Source organism: Leptodactylus fuscus, chromosome 10 (assembly GCF_031893055.1).
Source record: "Leptodactylus fuscus isolate aLepFus1 chromosome 10, aLepFus1.hap2, whole genome shotgun sequence".
NCBI classification, from domain to species: Eukaryota; Metazoa; Chordata; class Amphibia; order Anura; family Leptodactylidae; genus Leptodactylus; species Leptodactylus fuscus.
Window position 1 is genome coordinate 87,111,401 of NC_134274.1, and position 26,594 is coordinate 87,137,994.

The 26,594-nt window shown below is 57.4% G+C and overlaps 1 protein-coding gene across 1 annotated transcript in view; it reads left to right on the top strand.

Moving 5' to 3' along the window:
• The first annotated feature begins 67 nt into the window (after nucleotides 1–67).
• LOC142219352 (uncharacterized) overlaps nucleotides 68–26,594 on the top strand; it is a 52,763-nt gene continuing 26,236 nt past the window's right edge. The window contains exons 1-5 of the mRNA XM_075288344.1: nucleotides 68–109; nucleotides 19,645–19,781; nucleotides 19,869–20,018; nucleotides 20,094–20,217; nucleotides 20,299–20,393. Of these exons, the coding sequence (XP_075144445.1) occupies nucleotides 19,710–19,781; nucleotides 19,869–20,018; nucleotides 20,094–20,217; nucleotides 20,299–20,393 (441 nt within the window). The 5' untranslated portion in view covers nucleotides 68–109; nucleotides 19,645–19,709. The remainder of the gene's footprint in view (nucleotides 110–19,644; nucleotides 19,782–19,868; nucleotides 20,019–20,093; nucleotides 20,218–20,298; nucleotides 20,394–26,594) is intronic.

Consider the following 26,594-nt stretch of genomic DNA (forward strand, 5'->3'; position numbering starts at 1 on the left):
CTACATTTCCCAGGATTCATGCCCCCCCCCCTTCCGTCGTGTGCTAGTGACGTCATCGCAGAGCCGACCTTAGGGGGCTACAAAGAGAGTGGTGAAGGCTGGAGCTGAGGTAAGGTTAGGAGCTGCGATACATCACTAGATGGAGAGGTGACACTGCCTCCTAGTGGTGCTAACAAGGGTGCCCTGTTATAGGGGGTGGATTTAGGGCCTGTGCACCCCTCAGCATCAAAGTGTAGCAAATAATGGATCCCTGGACATCAGCCAATCACAAGCGCGTATAAGGGTCACATGACTGCACCTTCCATCTGTACAGAAAGGAATGAGTCCAGGTGACAGCGAGCCGTTATGTCAGCGCTCGTATGGTTAACAGAACTATGGCAGCCTCTGATTGGACAACACTTATTGCTAATGGAAGGAATTGTACGGGGTTAATACACATGCATACCTCCCAACTTTTGAAGAACCGAAAGAGGGACAAAATGTGCGGCGCGCGTAGCAAATTTAGCCCCACCCACTCATGTGTTGACTCCGCCCGCTCGTTAATTTTTCATGTGCCCGCACACAGTATAATCCTCCTACAGTCACCCGTAAATTATATGTCCCCCTCTATCTCTCCCCCAGTTTCAAATACACCCTTCATCTGCCCCCAGTTTCATGTACCTCCATCTCTGCCCCCAGATTCATGTCCTCCCATCTCTGCCCCCAGATTCATGTCCTCCCATCTCTGCCCCCAGATTCATGTCCTCCCATCTCTGCCCCCAGATTCATGTCCTCCCATCTCTGCCCCCAGATTCATGTCCTCCCATCTCTGCCCCCAGATTCATGTCCCCTCCATCTCTGCCCCAATTCATGTCCCCTCCATCTCTGTCCCCAGATTCATGTCCCCTCCATCTCTGTCCCCAGATTCATGTGCCCTCCATCTCTGCCCCTAGATTCATGTCCCCTCCATCTCTGCCCCCAGATTCATGTCCCCTCCATCTCTGCCCCCAGATTCATGTCCCCTCCATCTCTGCCCCCAGATTCATGTCCCCTCCATCTCTGTCCCCAGATTCATGTCCCTCCATCTCTGCCCCCAGATTCATGTCCCCTCCATCTCTGTCCGCAGATTCATGTCCCCTCCATCTCTGTCCCCAGATTCATGTCTCTCCATCTCTGCCCCCAGATTCATGTCCCCTCCATCTCTGCCCCCAGATTCATGTCCCCTCCATCTCTGCCCCCAGATTCATGTCCCCTCCATCTCTGTCCCCAGATTCATGTCCCTCCATCTCTGCCCCCAGATTCATGTGCCCTCCATCTCTGTTCCCAGATTCATGTGCCCTCCATCTCTGCCCCCAGATTCATGTCCCCTCCATCTCTGTTCCCAGATTCATGTGCCCTCCATCTCTGTCCCCAGATTCATGTGCCCTCCATCTCTGTTCCCAGATTCATGTGCCCTCCATCTCTGCCCCCAGATTCATGTCCCCTCCATCTCTTCCCCCAGATTCATGTCCCCCATCTCTGCCCCCAGATTCATGTCCCCTCCATCTCTGTCCCCAGATTCATGTCCCCTCCATCTCTGTCCCCAGATTCATGTCCCCTCCATCTCTGCCCCCAGATTCATGTCCCCTCCATCTCTGCCCCCAGATTCATGTCCCCTCCATCTCTGCCCCCAGATTCATGTCCCCTCCATCTCTGCCCCCAGATTCATGTCCCTTCATCTCTGCCCCCAGATTCATGTCCCCTCCATCTCTGCCCCCAGATTCATGTCCCCTCCATCTCTGCCCCCAGATTCATGTCCTCTCTATCTCTGCCCCCAGATTCATGTCCATTCATCTCTGCCCCCAGATTCATGTCCCCTCCATCTCTGCCCCCAGATTCATGTCCCCTCCATCTCTGCCCCCAGATTCATGTCCCCTCCATCTCTGCCCCCAGATTCATGTCCCCTCCATCTCTGCCCCCAGATTCATGTCCCCTCCATCTCTGCCCCCAGATTCATGTCCTCTCTATCTCTGCCCCCAGATTCATGTCCCTTCATCTCTGCCCCCAGATTCATGTCCCCTCCATCTCTGCCCCCAGATTCATGTCCCCTCCATCTCTGCCCCCAGATTCATGTCCCCTCCATCTCTGCCCCCAAATTCAGGTCCCCACATCTCTGCCCCCAGATTCATGTCCTCTCCATCTCTGCCCCCAGATTCATGTCCCCTCCATCTCTGCCCCCAGATTCATGTCCCCTCCATCTCTGCCCCCAGATTCATGTCCCCTCCATCTCTGCCCCCAGATTCATGTGCCCTCCATCTCTGCCCCCAGATTCATGTCCCCTCCATCTCTGCCCCCAGATTCATGTCCCCTCCATCTCTGCCCCAGATTCATGTCCCCTCCATCTCTGCCCCCAGATTCATGTCCTCTCCATCTCTGCCCCCAGATTCATGTCCCCTCCATCTCTGTCCCCAGATTCATGTCCCCTCCATCTCTGTCCCCAGATTCATGTCCCTCCATCTCTGCCCCCAGATTCATGTCCCCTCCATCTCTGCCCCCAGATTCATGTCCCCTCCATCTCTGCCCCCAGATTCATGTCCCCTCCATCTCTGCCCCCAGATTCATGTCCCTCTCCATCTCTGCCCCCAGTTTCATGTCCCTCCATCTCTGCCCCCAGATTCATGTCCTCTCTATCTCTGCCCCCAGATTCATGTCCTCTCCATCTCTGCCCCCAGATTCATGTCCCCTCCATCTCTGCCCCCAGATTCATATCCCCTCCATCTCTGCCCCCAGATTCATGTCCCCTCCATCTCTGCCCCCAGATTCATGTCCCTCTCCATCTCTGCCCCCAGTTTCATATCCCTCCATCTCTGCCCCCAGATTCATGTCCCTCCATCTCTGCCCCCAGATTCATGTCCCTCCATCTCTGCCCCCAGATTCAGGTCCCCACATCTCTGCCCCAGATTCATGTCCTCTCCATCTCTACCCCCAGATTCATGTCCCCTCCATCTCTCCCCCCAGATTCATATCCCCTCCATCTCTGCCCCAATTTATGTCCCCCCATCTCTTCCCCCAGATTCATGTCCCCTCCATCTCTGCCCCCAGATTCATGTCCCCCATCTCTGCCCCCAGATTCATGTCCCCTCCATCTCTGCCCCCAGATTCATGTCCCCCATCTCTGCCCCCAGATTCATGTCCCCCATCTCTGCCACCAGATTCATGTCCCCCATCTCTGCCCCCAGATTCATGTCCCCTCCATCTCTTCCCCCAGATTCATGTCCCCTCCATCTCTGCCCCCAGATTCATGTCCCCTCCATCTCTGCCCCCAGATTCATGTTCCCTTCATCTCTGCCCCCAGATTCATGTCCCCTCCATCTCTGCCCCCAGTTTCATGTCCCTCCATCTCTGCCCCCAGATTCATGTCCTCTCCATCTCTGCCCCCAGATTCATGTCCTCTCCATCTCTGCCCCCAGTTTCTTGTCCCTCCATCTCTGCCCCCAGATTCATGTCCCTCCATCTCTGCCTCCAGATTCATGTCCTCTCCATCTCTTCCCCCAGATTCATGTCCTCTCCATCTCTGCCCCCATTTTCATGTCCCTCCATCTCTGCCCCCATTTTCATGTCCCTCCATCTCTGCCCCCAGATTCATGTCCCTCCATCTCTGCCCCCAGATTCATGTCCTCTCCATCTCTGCCCCCGGATTCATGTCTCTCCATCTCTGCTCCCAGTTTCATGCCCCCCCCTCCATCTCTGCCCCCAGATTCATATCCCCTTCCATCTCTGCCCCCAGATTCATGTCCCCCCATCTCTGCCCCCAGATTCATGTCCCTCCATCTCTACCCCCAGATTCATGTCCCCACATCTCTGCCCCCAGATTCATGCCCCCACTCCATCTCTGCCCCCAGTTTCATGTCCCCTCCATTTCTGCCCCAATTCATGTCCCCCCATCTCTGCCCCCAGATTCATGTCCCCTCCATCTCTGCCCCAATTCATGTCCCTCTCCATCTCTGCCCCCAGTTTCATGTCCCCTCCATCTCTGCCCCAATTCATGTCCCCCCCATCTCTGCCCCCAGATTCATGTCCCCTCCATCTCTGCCCCCAGTTTCATGTCCCCTCCATCTCTGCCCCAATTCATGTCACCCCATCTCTACCCCCAGATTCATGTCCCCTCCATCTCTGCCCCAATTCATGTCCCTCTCCATCTCTGCCCCCAGTTTCATATCCCCTCCATCTCTGCCCCAATTCATGTCCCCCCCATCTCTGCCCCCAGATTCATGTCCCTCCATCTCTGCCCCCAGATTCATGTCTCTCCATCTCTGCCCCCAGTTTCATGCCCCCCTCCATCTCTGCCCCCAGATTCATATCCCCTTCCATCTCTGCCCCCAGATTCATGTCCCCCCATCTCTGCCCCCAGATTCATGTCCCCACATCTCTGCCCCCAGATTCATGCCCCCCCTCCATCTCTGCCCCCATATTCATGTTCTCTCCATCTCTGCCCCCAGATTCATGTCCCTCTCCATCTCTGCCCCCAGTTTCATATTCCTCCATCTCTGCCCCCAGATTCATGTCCCTCCATCTCTGCCCCCAGATTCATGTCCCTCCATCTCTGCCCCCAGATTCAGGTCCCCACATCTCTGCCCCCAGATTCATGTCCTCTCCATCTCTACCCCCAGATTCATGTCCCCTCCATCTCTGCCCCCAGATTCATGTCCCCTCCATCTCTGCCCCAATTTATGTCCCCCATCTCTTCCCCCAGATTCATGTCCCCTCCATCTCTGCCCCCAGATTCATGTCCCCCATCTCTGCCCCCAGATTCATGTCCCCCATCTCTGCCACCAGATTCATGTCCCCCATCTCTTCCCCAGATTCATGTCCCCTCCATCTCTGCTCCCAGATTCATGTCCCCTCCATCTCTGCCCCCAGATTCATGTCCCCTCCATCTCTGCCCCCAGATTCATGTCCCCTCCATGTCTGCCCCCAGATTCATGTCCCCTCCATCTCTGCCCCCAGATTCATGTCCCCTCCATCTCTGCCCCCAGATTCATGTCCCTCTCCATCTCTGCCCCCAGTTTCATGTCCCTCCATCTCTTTCCCCAGATTCATGTCCTCTCCATCTCTGCCCCCAGATTCATGTCCTCTCCATCTCTGCCCCCAGTTTCATGTCCCTCCATCTCTGCCCCCAGATTCATGTCCCTCCATCTCTGCCTCCAGATTCATGTCCTCTCCATCTCTTCCCCCAGATTCATGTCCTCTCCATCTCTGCCCCCAATTTCATGTCCCTCCATCTCTGCCCCCAGATTCATGTCCCTCCATCTCTGCCCCCAGATTCATGTCCTCTCCATCTCTGCCCCCAGATTCATGTCCCCCATCTCTGCCCCCAGATTCATGTCCCCCATCTCTGCCACCAGATTCATGTCCCCCATCTCTTCCCCAGATTCATGTCCCCTCCATCTCTGCCCCCAGATTCATGTCCCCTCCATCTCTGCCCCCAGATTCATGTCCCCTCCATCTCTGCCCCCAGATTCATGTCCCCTCCATCTCTGCCCCCAGATTCATGTCCCCTCCATCTCTGCCCCCAGATTCATGTCCCCTCCATCTCTGCCCCCAGATTCATGTCCCTCTCCATCTCTGCCCCCAGTTTCATGTCCCTCCATCTCTGCCCCCAGATTCATGTCCTCTCCATCTCTGCCCCCAGATTCATGTCCTCTCCATCTCTGCCCCCAGTTTCTTGTCCCTCCATCTCTGCCCCCAGATTCATGTCCCTCCATCTCTGCCTCCAGATTCATGTCCTCTCCATCTCTTCCCCCAGATTCATGTCCTCTCCATCTCTGCCCCCAGATTCATGTCCCCTCCATCTCTGCCCCCGGATTCATGTCTCTCCATCTCTGCTCCCAGTTTCATGCCCCCCCCCCTCCATTCCTCCCCCCAGATTCATATCCCCTTCCATCTCTGCCCCCAGATTCATGTCCCCCCATCTCTGCCCCCAGATTCATGTCCCCTCCATCTCTACCCCCAGATTCATGTCCCCACATCTCTGCCCCCAGATTCATGCCCCCACTCCATCTCTGCCCCCAGTTTCATGTCCCCTCCATCTCTGCCCCAATTCATGTCCCCCCCATCTCTGCCCCCAGATTCATGTCCCCTCCATCTCTGCCCCAATTCATGTCCCTCTCCATCTCTGCCCCCAGTTTCATGTCCCCTCCATCTCTGCCCCAATTCATGTCCCCCCCCATCTCTGCCCCCAGATTCATGTCCCCTCCATCTCTGCCCCCAGTTTCATGTCCCCTCCATCTCTGCCCCAATTCATGTCCCCCCCATCTCTGCCCCCAGATTCATGTCCCCTCCATCTCTGCCCCAATTCATGTCCCTCTCCATCTCTGCCCCCAGTTTCATGTCCCCTCCATCTCTGCCCCAATTCATGTCCCCCCCATCTCTGCCCCCAGATTCATGTCCCCTCCATCTCTGCCCCAATTCATGTCCCCCCCATCTCTGCCCCCAGATTCATGTCCCCTCCATCTCTGCCCCCAGATTCATGTCCCCTCCATCTCTGTCCCCAGATTCATGTCCCCTCCATCTCTGTCCCCAGATTCATGTGCCCTCCATCTCTGCCCCCAGATTCATGTCCCCTCCATCTCTGCCCCCAGATTCATGTCCCCTCCATCTCTGCCCCCAGATTCATGTCCCCTCCATCTCTGTCCCCAGATTAATGTGCCCTCCATCTCTGCCCCCAGATTCATGTCCCCTCCATCTCTTTCCCCAGATTCATGTCCCCTCCATCTCTGCCCCCAGATTCATGTCCCTCTCCATCTCTGCCCCCAGTTTCATGTCCCTCCATCTCTGCCCCCAGATTCATGTCCTCTCCAACTCTGCCCCCAGATTCATGTCCTCTCCATCTCTGCCCCCAGTTTCATGTCCCTCCATCTCTGCCCCCAGATTCATGTCCCTCCATCTCTGCCTCCAGATTCATGTCCTCTCCATCTCTTCCCCCAGATTCATGTCCTCTCCATCTCTGCCCCCAATTTCATGTCCCTCCATCTCTGCCCCCAGATTCATGTCCCTCCATCTCTGCCCCCAGATTCATGTCCCTCCATCTCTGCCCCCAGATTCATGTCCTCTCCATCTCTGCCCCCAGATTCATGTCTCTCCATCTCTGCCCCCAGTTTCATGCCCCCCCTCCATCTCTGCCCCCAGATTCATATCCCCTTCTATCTCTGCCCCCGGATTCATGTCCCCCATCTCTGACCCCAGATTCATGTCCCCTCCATCTCTACCCCCAGATTCATGTCCCCACATCTCTGCCCCCAGATTCATGTCCCCTCCATCTCTGCCCCCAGATTCATGTCCCCTCCATCTCTGCCCCCAGATTCATGTCCTCTCCATCTCTTCCCCCAGATTCATGTCCTCTCCATCTCTTCCCCCAGATTCATGTCCCCTCCATCTCTGCCCCCAGATTCATGTGCCCTCCATCTCTACCCCCAGAGTCATGTCCCTCCATCTCTGCCCCAGATTCATGTCCCCTCCATCTCTGCCCCCAGATTCATGTCCTCTCCATCTCTGCCCCCAGATTCATGTCCCCTCCATCTCTGCCCCCAGATTCATGTCTCTCCATCTCTGCCCCCAGTTTCATGCCCCCCTCCATCTCTGCCCCAGATTCATATCCCCTTCCATCTCTGCCCCCAGATTCATGTCCCCCCATCTCTGCCCCCAGATTCATGTCCCCACATCTCTGCCCCCAGATTCATGCCCCCCCTCGATCTCTGCCCCCAGATTCATGTCCCCTCCATCTCTGCCCCCAGATTCATGTCCCCTCCATCTCTGCCCCCAGATTCATGTCCCCTCCATCTCTGCCCCCAGATTCATGTCCCCCCATCTCTGCCCCCAGATTCATGTTCCTCCATCTCTGCCCCCAGATTCATGTCCCTCCATCTCTGCCCCCAGATTTATGTCCTCTCCATCTCTGCCCCCAGATTCATGTCCCCTCCATCTCTGCCCCCAGATTCATGTCCCCTCCATCTCTACCCCCAGAGTCATGTCCCTCCATCTCTGCCCCAGATTCATGTCCCCTCCATCTCTGCCCCCAGATTCATGTCCCCTCCATCTCTGCCCCCAGATTTATGTCCCCTCCATCTCTGTCCCCAGATTCATGTCCCCTCCATCTCTGCCCCCAGATTCATGTCCCCCCATCTCTGCCCCCAGATTCATGTCCCCTCCATCTCTGCCCCCAGATTCATGTCCCCTCCATCTCTGCCCCCAGATTCATGTCCCTCCATCTCTGCCCCAAGATTCATGTCCCCACATCTCTGCCCCCCAGTGTTATGCCGTCCCCTCCTTCATCTGCCCCCAGTGTCATGACGTCCTCTCCATCTCTGCCCCCAGTGTCATGCCGTCCTCTCCATCTCTGCCCCCAGATTCATATCCCCTTCCATCTCTGCCCCCAGATTCATGTCCCCCCATCTCTGCCCCCAGATTCGTGTCCCCACATCTCTGCCCCCAGATTCATGCCCCCCCCCCTCCATCTCTGCCCCCAGATTTATGTCCCCTCCATCTCTGCCCCCAGATTCATGTCCCCTCCATCTCTGCCTTCAGGTTCATGTCCCCCCATCTCTGCCCCCAGATTCATGTTCCTCCATCTCTGCCCCCAGATTCATGTCCCTCCATCTCTGCCCCCAGATTCATGTCCTCTCCATCTCTGCCCCCAGATTCATGTCCCCTCCATCTCTGCCCCCAGATTCATGTCTCTCCATCTCTGCCCCCAGTTTCATGCCCCCCTCCATCTCTGCCCCCAGATTCATATCCCCTTCCATCTCTGCCCCCAGATTCATGTCCCCCCATCTCTGCCCCCAGATTCATGTCCCCACATCTCTGCCCCCAGATTCATGCCCCCCTCCATCTCTGCCCCCAGATTCATGTCCCCTCCATCTCTGCCCCCAGATTCATGTCCCCCCATCTCTGCCCCCAGATTCATGTTCCTCCATCTCTGCCCCCAGATTCATGTCCCTCCATCTCTGCCCCCAGATTCATGTCCTCTTCATCTCTTCCCCCAGATTCATGTCCCCTCCATCTCTGCCCCCAGATTCATGTCCCCTCCATCTCTGCCCCAGATTCATGTCCCCTCCATCTCTGCCCCCAGATTCATGTCCCCCCATCTCTGCCCCCAGATTCATGTCCCCACATCTCTGCCCCCAGATTCATGCCCCCCCTCCATCTCTGCCCCCAGATTCATGTCCCCTCCATCTCTGCCCCCAGATTCATGTCTCTCCATCTCTGCCCCCAGTTTCATGCCCCCCTCCATCTCTGCCCCCAGATTCATGCCCCCCCTCCATCTCTGCCCCCAGATTCATGTCCCCCCATCTCTGCCCCCAGATTCATGTCCCCACATCTCTGCCCCCAGATTCATGCCCCCCTCCATCTCTGCCCCCAGATTCATGTCCCCTCCATCTCTGCCCCCAGATTCATGTCCCCCCATCTCTGCCCCCAGATTCATGTTCCTCCATCTCTGCCCCCAGATTCATGTCCCTCCATCTCTGCCCCCAGATTCATGTCCTCTTCATCTCTTCCCCCAGATTCATGTCCCCTCCATCTCTGCCCCCAGATTCATGTCCCCTCCATCTCTGCCCCAGATTCATGTCCCCTCCATCTCTGCCCCCAGATTCATGTCCCCCCATCTCTGCCCCCAGATTCATGTCCCCACATCTCTGCCCCCAGATTCATGCCCCCCCTCCATCTCTGCCCCCAGATTCATGTCCCCTCCATCTCTGCCCCCAGATTCATGTCTCTCCATCTCTGCCCCCAGTTTCATGCCCCCCTCCATCTCTGCCCCCAGATTCATGTCCCCTCCATCTCTGCCCCCAGATTCATGTCCTCTTCATCTCTTCCCCCAGATTCATGTCCCCTCCATCTCTGCCCCCAGATTCATGTCCCCTCCATCTCTGCCCCCAGATTCATGTCCCCTCCATCTCTGCCCCCAGATTCATGTCTCTCCATCTCTGCCCCCAGTTTCATGCCCCCCTCCATCTCTGCCCCCAGATTCATGTCCCTCCATCTCTGCCCCCAGATTCATATCCCCTTCCATCTCTGCCCCCAGATTCATGTCCCCTCATCTCTGCCCCCAGATTCATGTCCCCACATCTCTGCCCCCAGATTCATGCCCCCCCTCCATCTCTGCCCCCAGATTCATGTCCCCTCCATCTCTGCCCCCAGATTCATGTCCCCTCTATCTCTGCCCCAGATTCATGTCCCCCCATCTCTGCCCCCAGATTCATGTCCCTCCATCTCTGCCCCCAGATTTATGTCCTCTCCATCTCTGCCCCCAGATTCATGTCCCCTCCATCTCTGCCCCCAGATTCATGTCCCCTCCATCTCTACCCCCAGAGTCATGTCCCTCCATCTCTGCCCCAGATTCATGTCCCCTCCATCTCTGCCCCCAGATTCATGTCCCCTCCATCTCTGCCCCCAGATTTATGTCCCCTCCATCTCTGTCCCCAGATTCATGTCCCCTCCATCTCTGCCCCCAGATTCATGTCCCCCCATCTCTGCCCCCAGATTCATTTCCCCTCCATCTCTGCCCCAGATTCATGTCCCCTCCATCTCTGCCCCCAGATTCATGTCCCTCCATCTCTGCCCCCAGATTCATGTCCCCACATCTCTGCCCCCCAGTGTCATGCCGTCCCCTCCTTCATCTGCCCCCAGTGTCATGACGTCCTCTCCATCTCTGCCCCCAGTGTCATGCCGTCCTCTCCATCTCTGCCCCCAGATTCATATCCCCTTCCATCTCTGCCCCCAGATTCATGTCCCCCCATCTCTGCCCCCAGATTCATGTCCCCACATCTCTGCCCCCAGATTCATGCCCCCCCCTCCATCTCTGCCCCCAGATTCATGTCCCTTCCATCTCTGCCCCCAGATTCATGTCTCCTCCATCTCTGCCCCCAGATTCATGTCCCCTCCATCTCTGCCCCCAGATTCATGTCCCCTCCATCTCTGCCCCCAGATTCATGTCCCCTCCATCTCTGCCCCCAGATTCATGTCCCTCTCCATCTCTGCCCCCAGATTCATGTCCTCTCCATCTCTGCCCCCAGATTCATGTCCTCTCCATCTCTGCCCCCAATTTCATGTCCCTCCATCTCTGCCCCCAGATTCATGTCCCTCCATCTCTGCCCCCAGATTCATGTCCTCTCCATCTCTGCCCCCAATTTCATGTCCCTCCATCTCTGCCCCCAGATTCATGTCCCCACATCTCTGCCCCCAGATTCATGCCCCCACTCCATCTCTGCCCCCAAATTCATGTCCTCTCCATCTCTGCCCCCAGATTCATGTCCCCTCCATCTCTGCCCCCAGATTCATGTCCCCCATCTCTGCCCCCAGATTCATGTCCCCCATCTCTGCCCCCAGATTCATGTCCCTCCATCTCTGCCCCCAGATTCATGTCCCTCCATCTCTGCCCCCAGATTCATGTCCTCTCCATCTCTGCCCCCAGATTCATGTCCCCTCCATCTCTGCCCCCAGATTCATGTCTCTCCATCTCTGCCCCCAGTTTCATGCCCCCCTCCATCTCTGCCCCCAGATTCATATCCCCTTCCATCTCTGCCCCCAGATTCATGTCCCCCCATCTCTGCCCCCAGATTCATGTCCCCCCATCTCTGCCCCCAGATTCATGTCCCCACATCTCTGCCCCCAGATTTATGCCCCCCCTCCATCTCTGCCCCCAGATTCATGTCCCCTCCATCTCTGCCCCCAGATTCATGTCCCCTCCATCTCTGCCCCCAGATTCATGTCCCCCCATCTCTGCCCCCAGATTCATGTTCCTCCATCTCTGCCCCCAGATTCATGTCCCTCCATCTCTGCCCCCAGATTCATGTCCTCTCCATCTCTTCCCCCAGATTCATGTCCCCTCCATCTCTGCCCCCAGATTCATGTCCCCTCCATCTCTGCCCCCAGATTCATGTCCTCTCCATCTCTTCCCCCAGATTCATGTCCTCTCCATCTCTTCCCCCAGATTCATGTCCCCTCCATCTCTGCCCCCAGATTCATGTCCCCTCCATCTCTACCCCCAGAGTCATGTCCCTCTATCTCTGCCCCAGATTCATGTCCCCTTTATTTCTGCCCCCAGATTCATGTCCTCTCCATCTCTGCCCCCAGATTCATGTACCCTCCATCTCTGCCCCCAGTTTCATGCCCCCCTCCATCTTTGCCCCCAGATTCATATCCCCTTCCATTTCTGCACCCAGATTCATGTCCCCCCATCTCTGCCCCCAGATTCATGTCCCCACATCTCTGCCCCCAGATTCATGCCCCCCCTCCATCTCTGCCCCCAGATTCATGTCCCCTCCATCTCTGCCCCCAGATTCATGTCCCCTCCATCTCTGCCCCCAGATTCATGTCCCCCCATCTCTGCCCCCAGATTCATGTTCCTCCATCTCTGCCCCCAGATTCATGTCCCTCCATCTCTGCCCCCAGATTTATGTCCTCTCCATCTCTGCCCCCAGATTCATGTCCCCTCCATCTCTGCCCCCAGATTCATGTCCCCTCCATCTCTACCCCCAGAGTCATGTCCCTCCATCTCTGCCCCAGATTCATGTCCCCTCCATCTCTGCCCCCAGATTCATGTCCCCTCCATCTCTGCCCCCAGATTTATGTCCCCTCCATCTCTGTCCCCAGATTCATGTCCCCTCCATCTCTGCCCCCAGATTCATGTCCCCTCCATCTCTGCCCCCAGATTCATGTCCACTCCATCTCTGCCCCCAGATTCATGTCCCCTCCATCTCTGCCCCCAGATTCATGTCCCCTCCATCTCTGCCCCCAGATTCATGTCCCTCCATCTCTGCCCCCAGATTCATGTCCCCACATCTCTGCCCCCCAGTGTTATGCCGTCCCCTCCTTCATCTGCCCCCAGTGTCATGACGTCCTCTCCATCTCTGCCCCCAGTGTCATGCCGTCCTCTCCATCTCTGCCCCCAGATTCATGTCCCCTCCATCTCTGCCCCCAGATTCATGTCCCCTCCATCTCTGCCCCCAGATTCATGTCCCCTCCATCTCTGCCCCCAGATTCATGTCCCCCCATCTCTGCCCCCAGATTCATGTTCCTCCATCTCTGCCCCCAGATTCATGTCCCTCCATCTCTGCCCCCAGATTTATGTCCTCTCCATCTCTGCCCCCAGATTCATGTCCCCTCCATCTCTGCCCCCAGATTCATGTCCCCTCCATCTCTGCCCCCAGAGTCATGTCCCTCCATCTCTGCCCCCAGATTCATGTCCCCACATCTCTGCCCCCAGATTCATGTCCCCACATCTCTGCCCCCCAGTGTTATGCCGTCCCCTCCTTCATCTGCCCCCAGTGTCATGACGTCCTCTCCATCTCTGCCCCCAGTGTCATGCCGTCCTCTCCATCTCTGCCCCCAGATTCATGTCCCCTCCATCTCTGCCCCCAGATTCATGTCCCCTCCATCTCTGCCCCCAGATTCATGTCCTCTCCATCTCTGCCCCCAGATTCATGTCCCCTCCATCTCTGCCCCCAGATTCATGTCTCTCCATCTCTGCCCCCAGTTTCATGCCCCCCTCCATCTCTGCCCCCAGATTCATATCCCCTTCCATCTCTGCCCCCAGATTCATGTCCCCCCATCTCTGCCCCCAGATTCATGTCCCCACATCTCTGCCCCCAGATTCATGCCCCCCCTCCATCTCTGCCCCCAGATTCATGTCCCCTCCATCTCTGCCCCCAGATTCATGTCCCCTCTATCTCTGCCCCAGATTCATGTCCCCCCATCTCTGCCCCCAGATTCATGTCCCTCCATCTCTGCCCCCAGATTTATGTCCTCTCCATCTCTGCCCCCAGATTCATGTCCCCTCCATCTCTGCCCCCAGATTCATGTCCCCTCCATCTCTACCCCCAGAGTCATGTCCCTCCATCTCTGCCCCAGATTCATGTCCCCTCCATCTCTGCCCCCAGATTCATGTCCCCTCCATCTCTGCCCCCATATTCATGTCCCCTCCATCTCTGCCCCCAGATTCATGTCCCCTCCATCTCTGCCCCCAGATTCATGTCCCTCCATCTCTGCCCCCAGATTCATGTCCCCACATCTCTGCCCCCCAGTGTCATGCTGTCCCCTCCTTCATCTGCCCCCAGTGTCATGACGTCCTCTCCATCTCTGCCCCCAGTGTCATGCCGTCCTCTCCATCTCTGCCCCCAGATTCATATCCCCTTCCATCTCTGCCCCCAGATTCATGTCCCCCCATCTCTGCCCCCAGATTCATGTCCCCACATCTCTGCCCCCAGATTCATGCCCCCCCTCCATCTCTGCCCCCATATTCATGTCCCTTCCATCTCTGCCCCCAGATTCATGTCTCCTCCATCTCTGCCCCCAGATTCATGTCCCCCCATCTCTGCCCCCAGATTCATGTTCCTCCATCTCTGCCCCCAGATTCATGTCCCCCCATCTCTGCCCCCAGATTCATGTCCCCTCCATCTCTACCCCAGAGTCATGTCCCTCCATCTCTGCCCCAGATTCATGTCCCCTCCATCTCTGCCCCCAGATTCATGTCCCCTCCATCTCTGCCCCCAGATTTATGTCCCCTCCATCTCTGTCCCCAGATTCATGTCCCCTCCATCTCTGCCCCCAGATTCATGTCCCCCCATCTCTGCCCCCAGATTCATGTCCCCTCTATCTCTGCCCCCAGATTCATGTCCCCTCCATCTCTGCCCCCAGATTCATGTCCCTCCATCTCTGCCCCCAGATTCATGTCCCCACATCTCTGCCCCCCAGTGTCATGCCGTCCCCTCCTTCATCTGCCCCCAGTGTCATGACGTCCTCTCCATCTCTGCCCCCAGTGTCATGCCGTCCTCTCCATCTCTGCCCCCAGATTCATATCCCCTTCCATCTCTGCCCCCAGATTCATGTCCCCCCATCTCTGCCCCCAGATTCATGTCCCCACATCTCTGCCCCCAGATTCATGCCCCCCCCTCCATCTCTGCCCCCAGATTCATGTCCCTTCCATCTCTGCCCCCAGATTCATGTCTCCTCCATCTCTGCCCCCAGATTCATGTCCCCTCCATCTCTGCCCCCAGATTCATGTCCCCTCCATCTCTGCCCCCAGATTCATGTCCCCTCCATCTCTGCCCCCAGATTCATGTCCCTCTCCATCTCTGCCCCCAGATTCATGTCCTCTCCATCTCTGCCCCCAGATTCATGTCCTCTCCATCTCTGCCCCCAATTTCATGTCCCTCCATCTCTGCCCCCAGATTCATGTCCCTCCATCTCTGCCCCCAGATTCATGTCCTCTCCATCTCTGCCCCCAATTTCATGTCCCTCCATCTCTGCCCCCAGATTCATGTCCCCACATCTCTGCCCCCAGATTCATGCCCCCACTCCATCTCTGCCCCCAAATTCATGTCCTCTCCATCTCTGCCCCCAGATTCATGTCCCCTCCATCTCTGCCCCCAGATTCATGTCCCCCATCTCTGCCCCCAGATTCATGTCCCCCATCTCTGCCCCCAGATTCATGTCCCTCCATCTCTGCCCCCAGATTCATGTCCCTCCATCTCTGCCCCCAGATTCATGTCCTCTCCATCTCTGCCCCCAGATTCATGTCCCCTCCATCTCTGCCCCCAGATTCATGTCTCTCCATCTCTGCCCCCAGTTTCATGCCCCCCTCCATCTCTGCCCCCAGATTCATATCCCCTTCCATCTCTGCCCCCAGATTCATGTCCCCCCATCTCTGCCCCCAGATTCATGTCCCCCCATCTCTGCCCCCAGATTCATGTCCCCACATCTCTGCCCCCAGATTTATGCCCCCCCTCCATCTCTGCCCCCAGATTCATGTCCCCTCCATCTCTGCCCCCAGATTCATGTCCCCTCCATCTCTGCCCCCAGATTCATGTCCCCCCATCTCTGCCCCCAGATTCATGTTCCTCCATCTCTGCCCCCAGATTCATGTCCCTCCATCTCTGCCCCCAGATTCATGTCCTCTCCATCTCTTCCCTCAGATTCATGTCCCCTCCATCTCTGCCCCCAGATTCATGTCCCCTCCATCTCTGCCCCCAGATTCATGTCCTCTCCATCTCTTCCCCCAGATTCATGTCCTCTCCATCTCTTCCCCCAGATTCATGTCCCCTCCATCTCTGCCCCCAGATTCATGTCCCCTCCATCTCTACCCCCAGAGTCATGTCCCTCTATCTCTGCCCCAGATTCATGTCCCCTTCATTTCTGCCCCCAGATTCATGTCCTCTCCATCTCTGCCCCCAGATTCATGTACCCTCCATCTCTGCCCCCAGTTTCATGCCCCCCTCCATCTTTGCCCCCAGATTCATATCCCCTTCCATTTCTGCACCCAGATTCATGTCCCCCCATCTCTGCCCCCAGATTCATGTCCCCACATCTCTGCCCCCAGATTCATGCCCCCCCTCCATCTCTGCCCCCAGATTCATGTCCCCTCCATCTCTGCCCCCAGATTCATGTCCCCTCCATCTCTGCCCCCAGATTCATGTCCCCCCATCTCTGCCCCCAGATTCATGTTCCTCCATCTCTGCCCCCAGATTCATGTCCCTCCATCTCTGCCCCCAGATTTATGTCCTCTCCATCTCTGCCCCCAGATTCATGTCCCCTCCATCTCTGCCCCCAGATTCATGTCCCCTCCATCTCTACCCCCAGAGTCATGTCCCTCCATCTCTGCCCCAGATTCATGTCCCCTCCATCTCTGCCCCCAGATTCATGTCCCCTCCATCTCTGCCCCCAGATTTATGTCCCCTCCATCTCTGTCCCCAGATTCATGTCCCCTCCATCTCTGCCCCCAGATTCATGTCCCCTCCATCTCTGCCCCCAGATTCATGTCCACTCCATCTCTGCCCCCAGATTCATGTCCCCTCCATCTCTGCCCCCAGATTCATGTCCCCTCCATCTCTGCCCCCAGATTCATGTCCCTCCATCTCTGCCCCCAGATTCATGTCCCCACATCTCTGCCCCCCAGTGTTATGCCGTCCCCTCTTTCATCTGTCCCCAGTGTCATGACGTCCTCTCCATCTCTGCCCCCAGTGTCATGCCGTCCTCTCCATCTCTGCCCCCAGATTCATGTCCCCTCCATCTCTGCCCCCAGATTCATGTCCCCTCCATCTCTGCCCCCAGATTCATGTCCCCTCCATCTCTGCCCCCAGATTCATGTCCCCTCATCTCTGCCCCCAGATTCATGTTCCTCCATCTCTGCCCCCAGATTCATGTCCCTCCATCTCTGCCCCCAGATTTATGTCCTCTCCATCTCTGCCCCCAGATTCATGTCCCCTCCATCTCTGCCCCCAGATTCATGTCCCCTCCATCTCTACCCCCAGAGTCATGTCCCTCCATCTCTGCCCCAGATTCATGTCCCCTCCATCTCTGCCCCCAGATTCATGTCCCCTCCATCTCTGCCCCCAGATTTATGTCCCCACATCTCTGCCCCCCAGTGTTATGCCGTCCCCTCCTTCATCTGCCCCCAGTGTCATGACGTCCTCTCCATCTCTGCCCCCAGTGTCATGCCGTCCTCTCCATCTCTGCCCCCAGATTCATGTCCCCTCCATCTCTGCCCCCAGATTCATGTCCCCTCCATCTCTGCCCCCAGATTCATGTCCTCTCCATCTCTGCCCCCAGATTCATGTCCCCTCCATCTCTGCCCCCAGATTCATGTCTCTCCATCTCTGCCCCCAGTTTCATGCCCCCCTCCATCTCTGCCCCCAGATTCATATCCCCTTTCATCTCTTCCCCCAGATTCATGTCCCCCCATCTCTGCCCCCAGATTCATGTCCCCACATCTCTGCCCCCAGATTCATGCCCCCCCTCCATCTCTGCCCCCAGATTCATGTCCCCTCCATCTCTGCCCCCAGATTCATGTCCCCTCTATCTCTGCCCCAGATTCATGTCCCCCCATCTCTGCCCCCAGATTCATGTCCCTCCATCTCTGCCCCCAGATTTATGTCCTCTCCATCTCTGCCCCCAGATTCATGTCCCCTCCATCTCTGCCCCCAGATTCATGTCCCCTCCATCTCTACCCCCAGAGTCATGTCCCTCCATCTCTGCCCCAGATTCATGTCCCCTCCATCTCTGCCCCCAGATTCATGTCCCCTCCATCTCTGCCCCCAGATTCATGTCCCCTCCATCTCTGCCCCCAGATTCATGTCCCCTCCATCTCTGCCCCCAGATTCATGTCCCTCCATCTCTGCCCCCAGATTCATGTCCCCACATCTCTGCCCCCCAGTGTCATGCTGTCCCCTCCTTCATCTGCCCCCAGTGTCATGACGTCCTCTCCATCTCTGCCCCCAGTGTCATGCCGTCCTCTCCATCTCTGCCCCCAGATTCATATCCCCTTCCATCTCTGCCCCCAGATTCATGTCCCCCCATCTCTGCCCCCAGATTCATGTCCCCACATCTCTGCCCCCAGATTCATGCCCCCCCTTCTTCTCTGCCCCCAGATTCATGTCCCTTCCATCTCTGCCCCCAGATTCATGTCTCCTCCATCTCTGCCCCCAGATTCATGTCCCCCCATCTCTGCCCCCAGATTCATGTTCCTCCATCTCTGCCCCCAGATTCATGTCCCCCCATCTCTGCCCCCAGATTCATGTCCCCTCCATCTCTACCCCAGAGTCATGTCCCTCCATCTCTGCCCCAGATTCATGTCCCCTCCATCTCTGCCCCCAGATTCATGTCCCCTCCATCTCTGCCCCCAGATTTATGTCCCCTCCATCTCTGTCCCCAGATTCATGTCCCCTCCATCTCTGCCCCCAGATTCATGTCCCCCCATCTCTGCCCCCAGATTCATGTCCCCTCTATCTCTGCCCCCAGATTCATGTCCCCTCCATCTCTGCCCCCAGATTCATGTCCCTCCATCTCTGCCCCCAGATTCATGTCCCCACATCTCTGCCCCCCAGTGTCATGCCGTCCCCTCCTTCATCTGCCCCCAGTGTCATGACGTCCTCTCCATCTCTGCCCCCAGTGTCATGCCGTCCTCTCCATCTCTGCCCCCAGATTCATGTCCCCCATCTCTGCCCCCAGATTCATGTCCCTCCATCTCTGCCCCCAGTGTCATGCTGTCCTCTCCTTCATCTGCCCCCAGTTTCACGTTCCACCTCCACATTACACTTACCTTCTCCTCTGCTCCCTCGCTGCTCTCTGCGCACCTCTCTCGCTGACACATATGCGGCTGAAGCGAGGAGCTGACCTGTGTCATCTCCTCGCTTCGCCGCTGCCGCCGGCTACTGGCTTTTAGACGCGATGTGATGCACATCGTGTCTACAAGCCAGTAGCCGGCGGCAGCGGCGAAGCAAGAAGCTGACACAGGTCAGCTCCTCGCTTCAGCCGCATATGTGTTCAACTCAGATCTGCGTCCTCTGGACGCAGATCTGAGTTGAAATCGGGACATACCTCCCTCCAACCGGGACCGCGGGACATGTCACCCAAATCGTTAATGTCCTGCGGAAATCGGGACGGTTGGGAGGTATGCACATGGCCGCCTTCTCCTGATCACAAGTTATGGACGGCATTGTAGTTCAGCCCCTTTGACATGAATGTGGCTGTTCTGAAATACCGTGCGCAGCCTGTGGACAAGCGTGGCGCTGTTTCCACACCGTAACCCTATAGCCTAATTTTGTGCAGACGGGAGAGGGTAAAAGCCGCGTCGTGACCAGAGCGCTGTGTTTTGTTTTGTCGTGGTCGAGGTGACGTTTGTTATCTTCTCAGGGCTTCTTGCTGTTCCGGTGTCCGAGCTCATGTCTGAGTGAACTTCCCTCGTAACAGAAGGAGCCATGGCGCAGGGTCATGTGACTGAGAAGATTCTGCGACTCACCTTGGAGATCATCTACCTGCTTACCGGAGAGGTGAGGGGGCCACGTCGTGTCTCCATTGTTATTCGTGTGTCACGTATTGGGTTCGCCAGAAATGACTATTGAGGTTCCTCGTATTAGGATTACGGGCCTGTGAAGAAATCCCAAGAACAAAGCAAGACGCCGAACCTCCTCGCAGGGCACCGTCCTCCATCACTGGCGCGTGAGGGCTACAAAGATGAGAAGATCCTGGAGCTGACCAACAAGATCCTAGAGCTGCTGAGCGGAGAGGTGAGCGCTGCCGGGGGGCCGGGGGCATTAGACAGTAACACAAGGGGTGATGTGACTGTATCATTGTGTTGTCAGGTTCCTATAAGGTGTCAGGATGTCACCGTCTATTTCACCATGGAGGAGTGGGAGTATATAGAAGGACACAAGGATCTGTACAAGGAGGTGATGATGGACGACCACCAGACCCTCACATCACCAGGTAAGACTCACTGTACACAGAAATATCCCGATATATCCTATATAAATCGTGTGTTCAGCTGCTCTATGGGTGATCTTACAGATGGGTCCAGTAAGAGGAGCACTCCGCAGAGAGGTCCCCGTCACCTGCATCTACAGGACTATGTGGAAGAAGACAGTATGTCGCAGGACTATCCGGTAATATCATCTACACAAGGCAAATGACCTAGGAGAGGCGTTAAGGAAGTATTCAGGGGAGGTGATCAAATACATCAAACAGTGATACTCACCTCTCCTGGGCTCCGGCGCACTTCAGCGGTCACTTCAATGCTTCTGACTGAGGTCAGGGCCTCGGCGCTCCCTGATGTCATGCTGGAGCCCAGGAGAGTTGAGTAATACTGTTATGTTTGTCACCTCCCCTGGGCCTCCAATCTTATCCAGGTCCAGTGTCAGACTGGGGTGTCTAGGGCCCACCAGTGGAATTGTTTCTAGGGGCCCACCATCAGGACCCCTGCAGACCAGCGTTACTGAGACAGGGCGGGAGCCATGCTGCTCACCCACCACAGTACCTAAACCCACTTCGACACACTGTATGGAATGTGAGCAGCGTGGCTCCTAGAATGTAAGGGCCCGTTCACACCTGGTGGCAGCAACCTCCGGAGTTGGCCCATTCCTTTGAGCCGATTCTAGGGGGGGAAGCCGCGACCGCGACACTTGTGGCAGGCAGGTTTTGACCCAAGAGTGACGCGGCTCACCACGTCACTCTCAGTGCCAAAACCCACTATACCGCCCCCACATATGTACTAGCCCTTACCATTACCTGTAGCCACGCTGTCCTGGAAGAGCTGATCTGCAGAGGTCCTGGCTGTTGTATCATCAGTCCTTATCCTAAGGACAGACCATCAATATTAGAAAGATGGATAAATCCTTGAGGGTAAGTTCATACGGGGTTTTTTGGGTCTGAACCCGAGGCGGAGGCCACCTCAGGTTCCAATCCAAAAACCGGGGAGTCACAACTGAAAGCCGATGCACTGCCGGTATCCAGCCATGCTCTCTGCTCCGGATTAGGCCCAAATGAATGAGCCTAGTCCGGAGGAGGGAGTGTCTTCAGGCCGAATCGCCAGGCACAAGCCAGCTCCCGGAAAAAGCTCCTGAGCGGCTCCCATTGATTTCAATGGGAGCCGTCTTTTTGGTCAGGATTTTGAGGCAAATACGGCCTCGAAATCCTGACCAAAAAACTCCTAGGGTAAGTTCACACGGGGTTTTCTGGACCGGAACCAAAATATGGGTAGCTGCGACTGGATGCTGGTGCTCCGAATTAAGCCCAAATGAATGGGCCTAGTAGGGAGGCAGTGTCTTCAGGCGGATGTCGTGAGGCGAATCTGCCTGTAAGAATGAGCATCTCGCTTCTTTTTCCAGCTCCCGGAAAAAAGAACTAACCGGCTTCCATTGATCTTAATAACATAACATATATACATTTATATAAATTCACTCACACATACAGGTATTGTATACATACTTGTATACAACCATACAGTCCGCACACAGTATACAAGTCACATACTTTAACCCTTAAGTCCTATCATGGTGTCTATCATAATGATATGTATATGGTAGTGGTGTATGATAGACACCATGGTAGGACTTAAGGGTTAGACAAATATAAACATATACTTATTAATTACATTTACCAAAAGAAAAAAAAAGAATATACTTACATTTATGAAAAAGGAAGTGCAGCACGGCCATAGACTGCTCCTGTCCCCACACCGGCCATAGACTGCTCCTGTCCCCACACTGGCCATAGACTGCTCCTGTCCCCACACTGGCCATAGACTGCTCCTGTCCCCACACTGGCCATAGACTGCTCCTGTCCCCACACCGGCCATAGACTGCTCCTGTCCCCACACTGGCCATAGACTGCTCCTGTCCCCACACCGGCCATAGACTGCTCCTGTCCCCACACTGGCTATAGACTGCTCCTGTCCCCACACCGGCCATAGACTGCTCCTGTCCCCACACCGGCCATAGACTGCTCCTGTCCCCACACTGGCTATAGACTGCTCCTGTCCCCACACTGGCCATAGACTGCTCCTGTCCCCACACCGGCCATAGACAGCTCCTGTCCCCACACCGGCCATAGACTGCTCCTGTCCCCACACTGGCTATAGACTGCTCCTGTCCCCACACCGGCCATAGACAGCTCCTGTCCCCACACCGGCCATAGACAGCTCCTGTCCCCACACACCGGCCATAGACTGCTCCTGTCCCCACACTGGCTATAGACTGCTCCTGTCCCCACACTGGCCATAGACTGCTCCTGTCCCCACACCGGCCATAGACAGCTCCTGTCCCCACACCGGCCATAGACTGCTCCTGTCCCCACACTGGCTATAGACTGCTCCTGTCCCCACACTGGCCATAGACTGCTCCTGTCCCCACACCGGCCATAGACTGCTCCTGTCCCCACACCGGCCATAGACTGCTCCTGTCCCCACACCGGCCATAGACAGCTCCTGTCCCCACACCGGCCATAGACTGCTCCTGTCCCCACACCGGCCATAGACTGCTCCTGTCCCCACACCGGCCATAGACTGCTCCTGTCCCCACACTGGCTATAGACAGCTCCTGTCCCCACACTGGCTATAGACAGCTCCTGTCCCCACACTGGCTATAGACTGCTCCTGTCCCCACACCGGCCATAGACAGCTCCTGTCCCCACACCGGCCATAGACAGCTCCTGTCCCCACACCGGCCATAGACTGCTCCTGTCCCCACACCGGCCATAGACTGCTCCTGTCCCCACACCGGCCATAGACAGCTCCTGTCCCCACACCGGCCATAGACTGCTCCTGTCCCCACACCGGCCATAGACTGCTCCTGTCCCCACACCGGCCATAGACTGCTCCTGTCCCCACACTGGCTATAGACAGCTCCTGTCCCCACACTGGCTATAGACTGCTCCTGTCCCCACACCGGCCATAGACAGCTCCTGTCCCCACACCGGCCATAGACTGCTCCTGTCCCCACACCGGCCATAGACAGCTCCTGTCCCCACACCGGCCATAGACTGCTCCTGTCCCCACACTGGCCATAGACTGCTCCTGTCCCCACACTGGCTATAGACTGCTCCTGTCCCCACACCGGCCATAGACAGCTCCTGTCCCCACACCGGCCATAGACTGCTCCTGTCCCCACACTGGCTATAGACTGCTCCTGTCCCCACACTGGCCATAGACAGCTCCTGTCCCCACACCGGCCATAGACTGCTCCTGTCCCCACACTGGCTATAGACTGCTCCTGTCCCCACACTGGCTATAGACTGCTCCTGTCCCCACACCGGCCATAGACAGCTCCTGTCCCCACACCGGCCATAGACTGCTCCTGTCCCCACACCGGCCATAGACTGCTCCTGTCCCCACACCGGCCATAGACTGCTCCTGTCCCCACACCGGCCATAGACAGCTCCTGTCCCCACACTGGCTATAGACAGCTCCTGTCCCCACACTGGCTATAGACTGCTCCTGTCCCCACACCGGCCATAGACAGCTCCTGTCCCCACACCGGCCATAGACAGCTCCTGTCCCCACACACCGGCCATAGACTGCTCCTGTCCCCACACCGGCCATAGACTGCTCCTGTCCCCACACTGGCCATAGACAGCTCCTGTCCCCACACCGGCCATAGACAGCTCCTGTCCCCACACCGGCCATAGACTGCTCCTGTCCCCACACTGGCTATAGACTGCTCCTGTCCCCACACCGGCCATAGACTGCTCCTGTCCCCACACCGGCCATAGACTGCTCCTGTCCCCACACCGGCCATAGACTGCTCCTGTCCCCACACCGGCCATAGACTGCTCCTGTCCCCACACTGGCTATAGACTGCTCCTGTCCCCACACCGGCCATAGACAGCTCCTGTCCCCACACCGGCCATAGACTGCTCCTGTCCCCACACTGGCTATAGACTGCTCCTGTCCCCACACCGGCCATAGACAGCTCCTGTCCCCACACCGGCCATAGACTGCTCCTGTCCCCACACCGGCCATAGACTGCTCCTGTCCCCACACCGGCCATAGACTGCTCCTGTCCCCACACTGGCTATAGACTGCTCCTGTCCCCACACCGGCCATAGACTGCTCCTGTCCCCACACTGGCTATAGACTGCTCCTGTCCCCACACCGGCCATAGACAGCTCCTGTCCCCACACCGGCCATAGACTGCTCCTGTCCCCACACTGGCTATAGACTGCTCCTGTCCCCACACCGGCCATAGACAGCTCCTGTCCCCACACCGGCCATAGACTGCTCCTGTCCCCACACCGGCCATAGACTGCTCCTGTCCCCACACTGGCCATAGACTGCTCCTGTCCCCACACCGGCCATAGACTGCTCCTGTCCCCACACTGGCCATAGACTGCTCCTGTCCCCACACCGGCCATAGACAGCTCCTGTCCCCACACCGGCCATAGACTGCTCCTGTCCCCACACCGGCCATAGACTGCTCCTGTCCCCACACCGGCCATAGACTGCTCCTGTCCCCACACCGGCCATAGACTGCTCCTGTCCCCACACACCGGCCATAGACTGCTCCTGTCCCCACACCGGCCATAGACTGCTCCTGTCCCCACACTGGCCATAGACAGCTCCTGTCCCCACACCGGCCATAGACAGCTCCTGTCCCCACACCGGCCATAGACTGCTCCTGTCCCCACACTGGCTATAGACTGCTCCTGTCCCCACACCGGCCATAGACTGCTCCTGTCCCCACACCGGCCATAGACAGCTCCTGTCCCCACACCGGCCATAGACTGCTCCTGTCCCCACACCGGCCATAGACAGCTCCTGTCCCCACACACCGGCCATAGACTGCTCCTGTCCCCACACCGGCCATAGACTGCTCCTGTCCCCACACTGGCCATAGACAGCTCCTGTCCCCACACCGGCCATAGACAGCTCCTGTCCCCACACCGGCCATAGACTGCTCCTGTCCCCACACTGGCTATAGACTGCTCCTGTCCCCACACCGGCCATAGACTGCTCCTGTCCCCACACTGGCTATAGACTGCTCCTGTCCCCACACCGGCCATAGACAGCTCCTGTCCCCACACCGGCCATAGACTGCTCCTGTCCCCACACCGGCCATAGACTGCTCCTGTCCCCACACCGGCCATAGACAGCTCCTGTCCCCACACCGGCCATAGACTGCTCCTGTCCCCACACCGGCCATAGACTGCTCCTGTCCCCACACTGGCCATAGACTGCTCCTGTCCCCACACCGGCCATAGACTGCTCCTGTCCCCACACTGGCCATAGACTGCTCCTGTCCCCACACCGGCCATAGACAGCTCCTGTCCCCACACCGGCCATAGACTGCTCCTGTCCCCACACCGGCCATAGACTGCTCCTGTCCCCACACCGGCCATAGACTGCTCCTGTCCCCACACCGGCCATAGACTGCTCCTGTCCCCACACCGGCCATAGACTGCTCCTGTCCCCACACCGGCCATAGACTGCTCCTGTCCCCACACTGGCCATAGACTGCTCCTGTCCCCACACTGGCTATAGACTGCTCCTGTCCCCACACCGGCCATAGACTGCTCCTGTCCCCACACTGGCCATAGACTGCTCCTGTCCCCACACCGGCCATAGACTGCTCCTGTCCCCACACTGGCTATAGACTGCTCCTGTCCCCACACCGGCCATAGACTGCTCCTGTCCCCACACCGGCCATAGACTGCTCCTGTCCCCACACTGGCTATAGACTGCTCCTGTCCCCACACTGGCCATAGACTGCTCCTGTCCCCACACCGGCCATAGACTGCTCCTGTCCCCACACCGGCCATAGACTGCTCCTGTCCCCACACCGGCCATAGACTGCTCCTGTCCCCACACCGGCCATAGACTGCTCCTGTCCCCACACCGGCCATAGACAGCTCCTGTCCCCACACTGGCTATAGACAGCTCCTGTCCCCACACTGGCTATAGACAGCTCCTGTCCCCACACTGGCTATAGACTGCTCCTGTCCCCACACCGGCCATAGACAGCTCCTGTCCCCACACCGGCCATAGACAGCTCCTGTCCCCACACACCGGCCATAGACTGCTCCTGTCCCCACACCGGCCATAGACTGCTCCTGTCCCCACACTGGCCATAGACAGCTCCTGTCCCCACACCGGCCATAGACAGCTCCTGTCCCCACACCGGCCATAGACTGCTCCTGTCCCCACACTGGCTATAGACTGCTCCTGTCCCCACACCGGCCATAGACTGCTCCTGTCCCCACACTGGCTATAGACTGCTCCTGTCCCCACACCGGCCATAGACAGCTCCTGTCCCCACACCGGCCATAGACTGCTCCTGTCCCCACACTGGCTATAGACTGCTCCTGTCCCCACA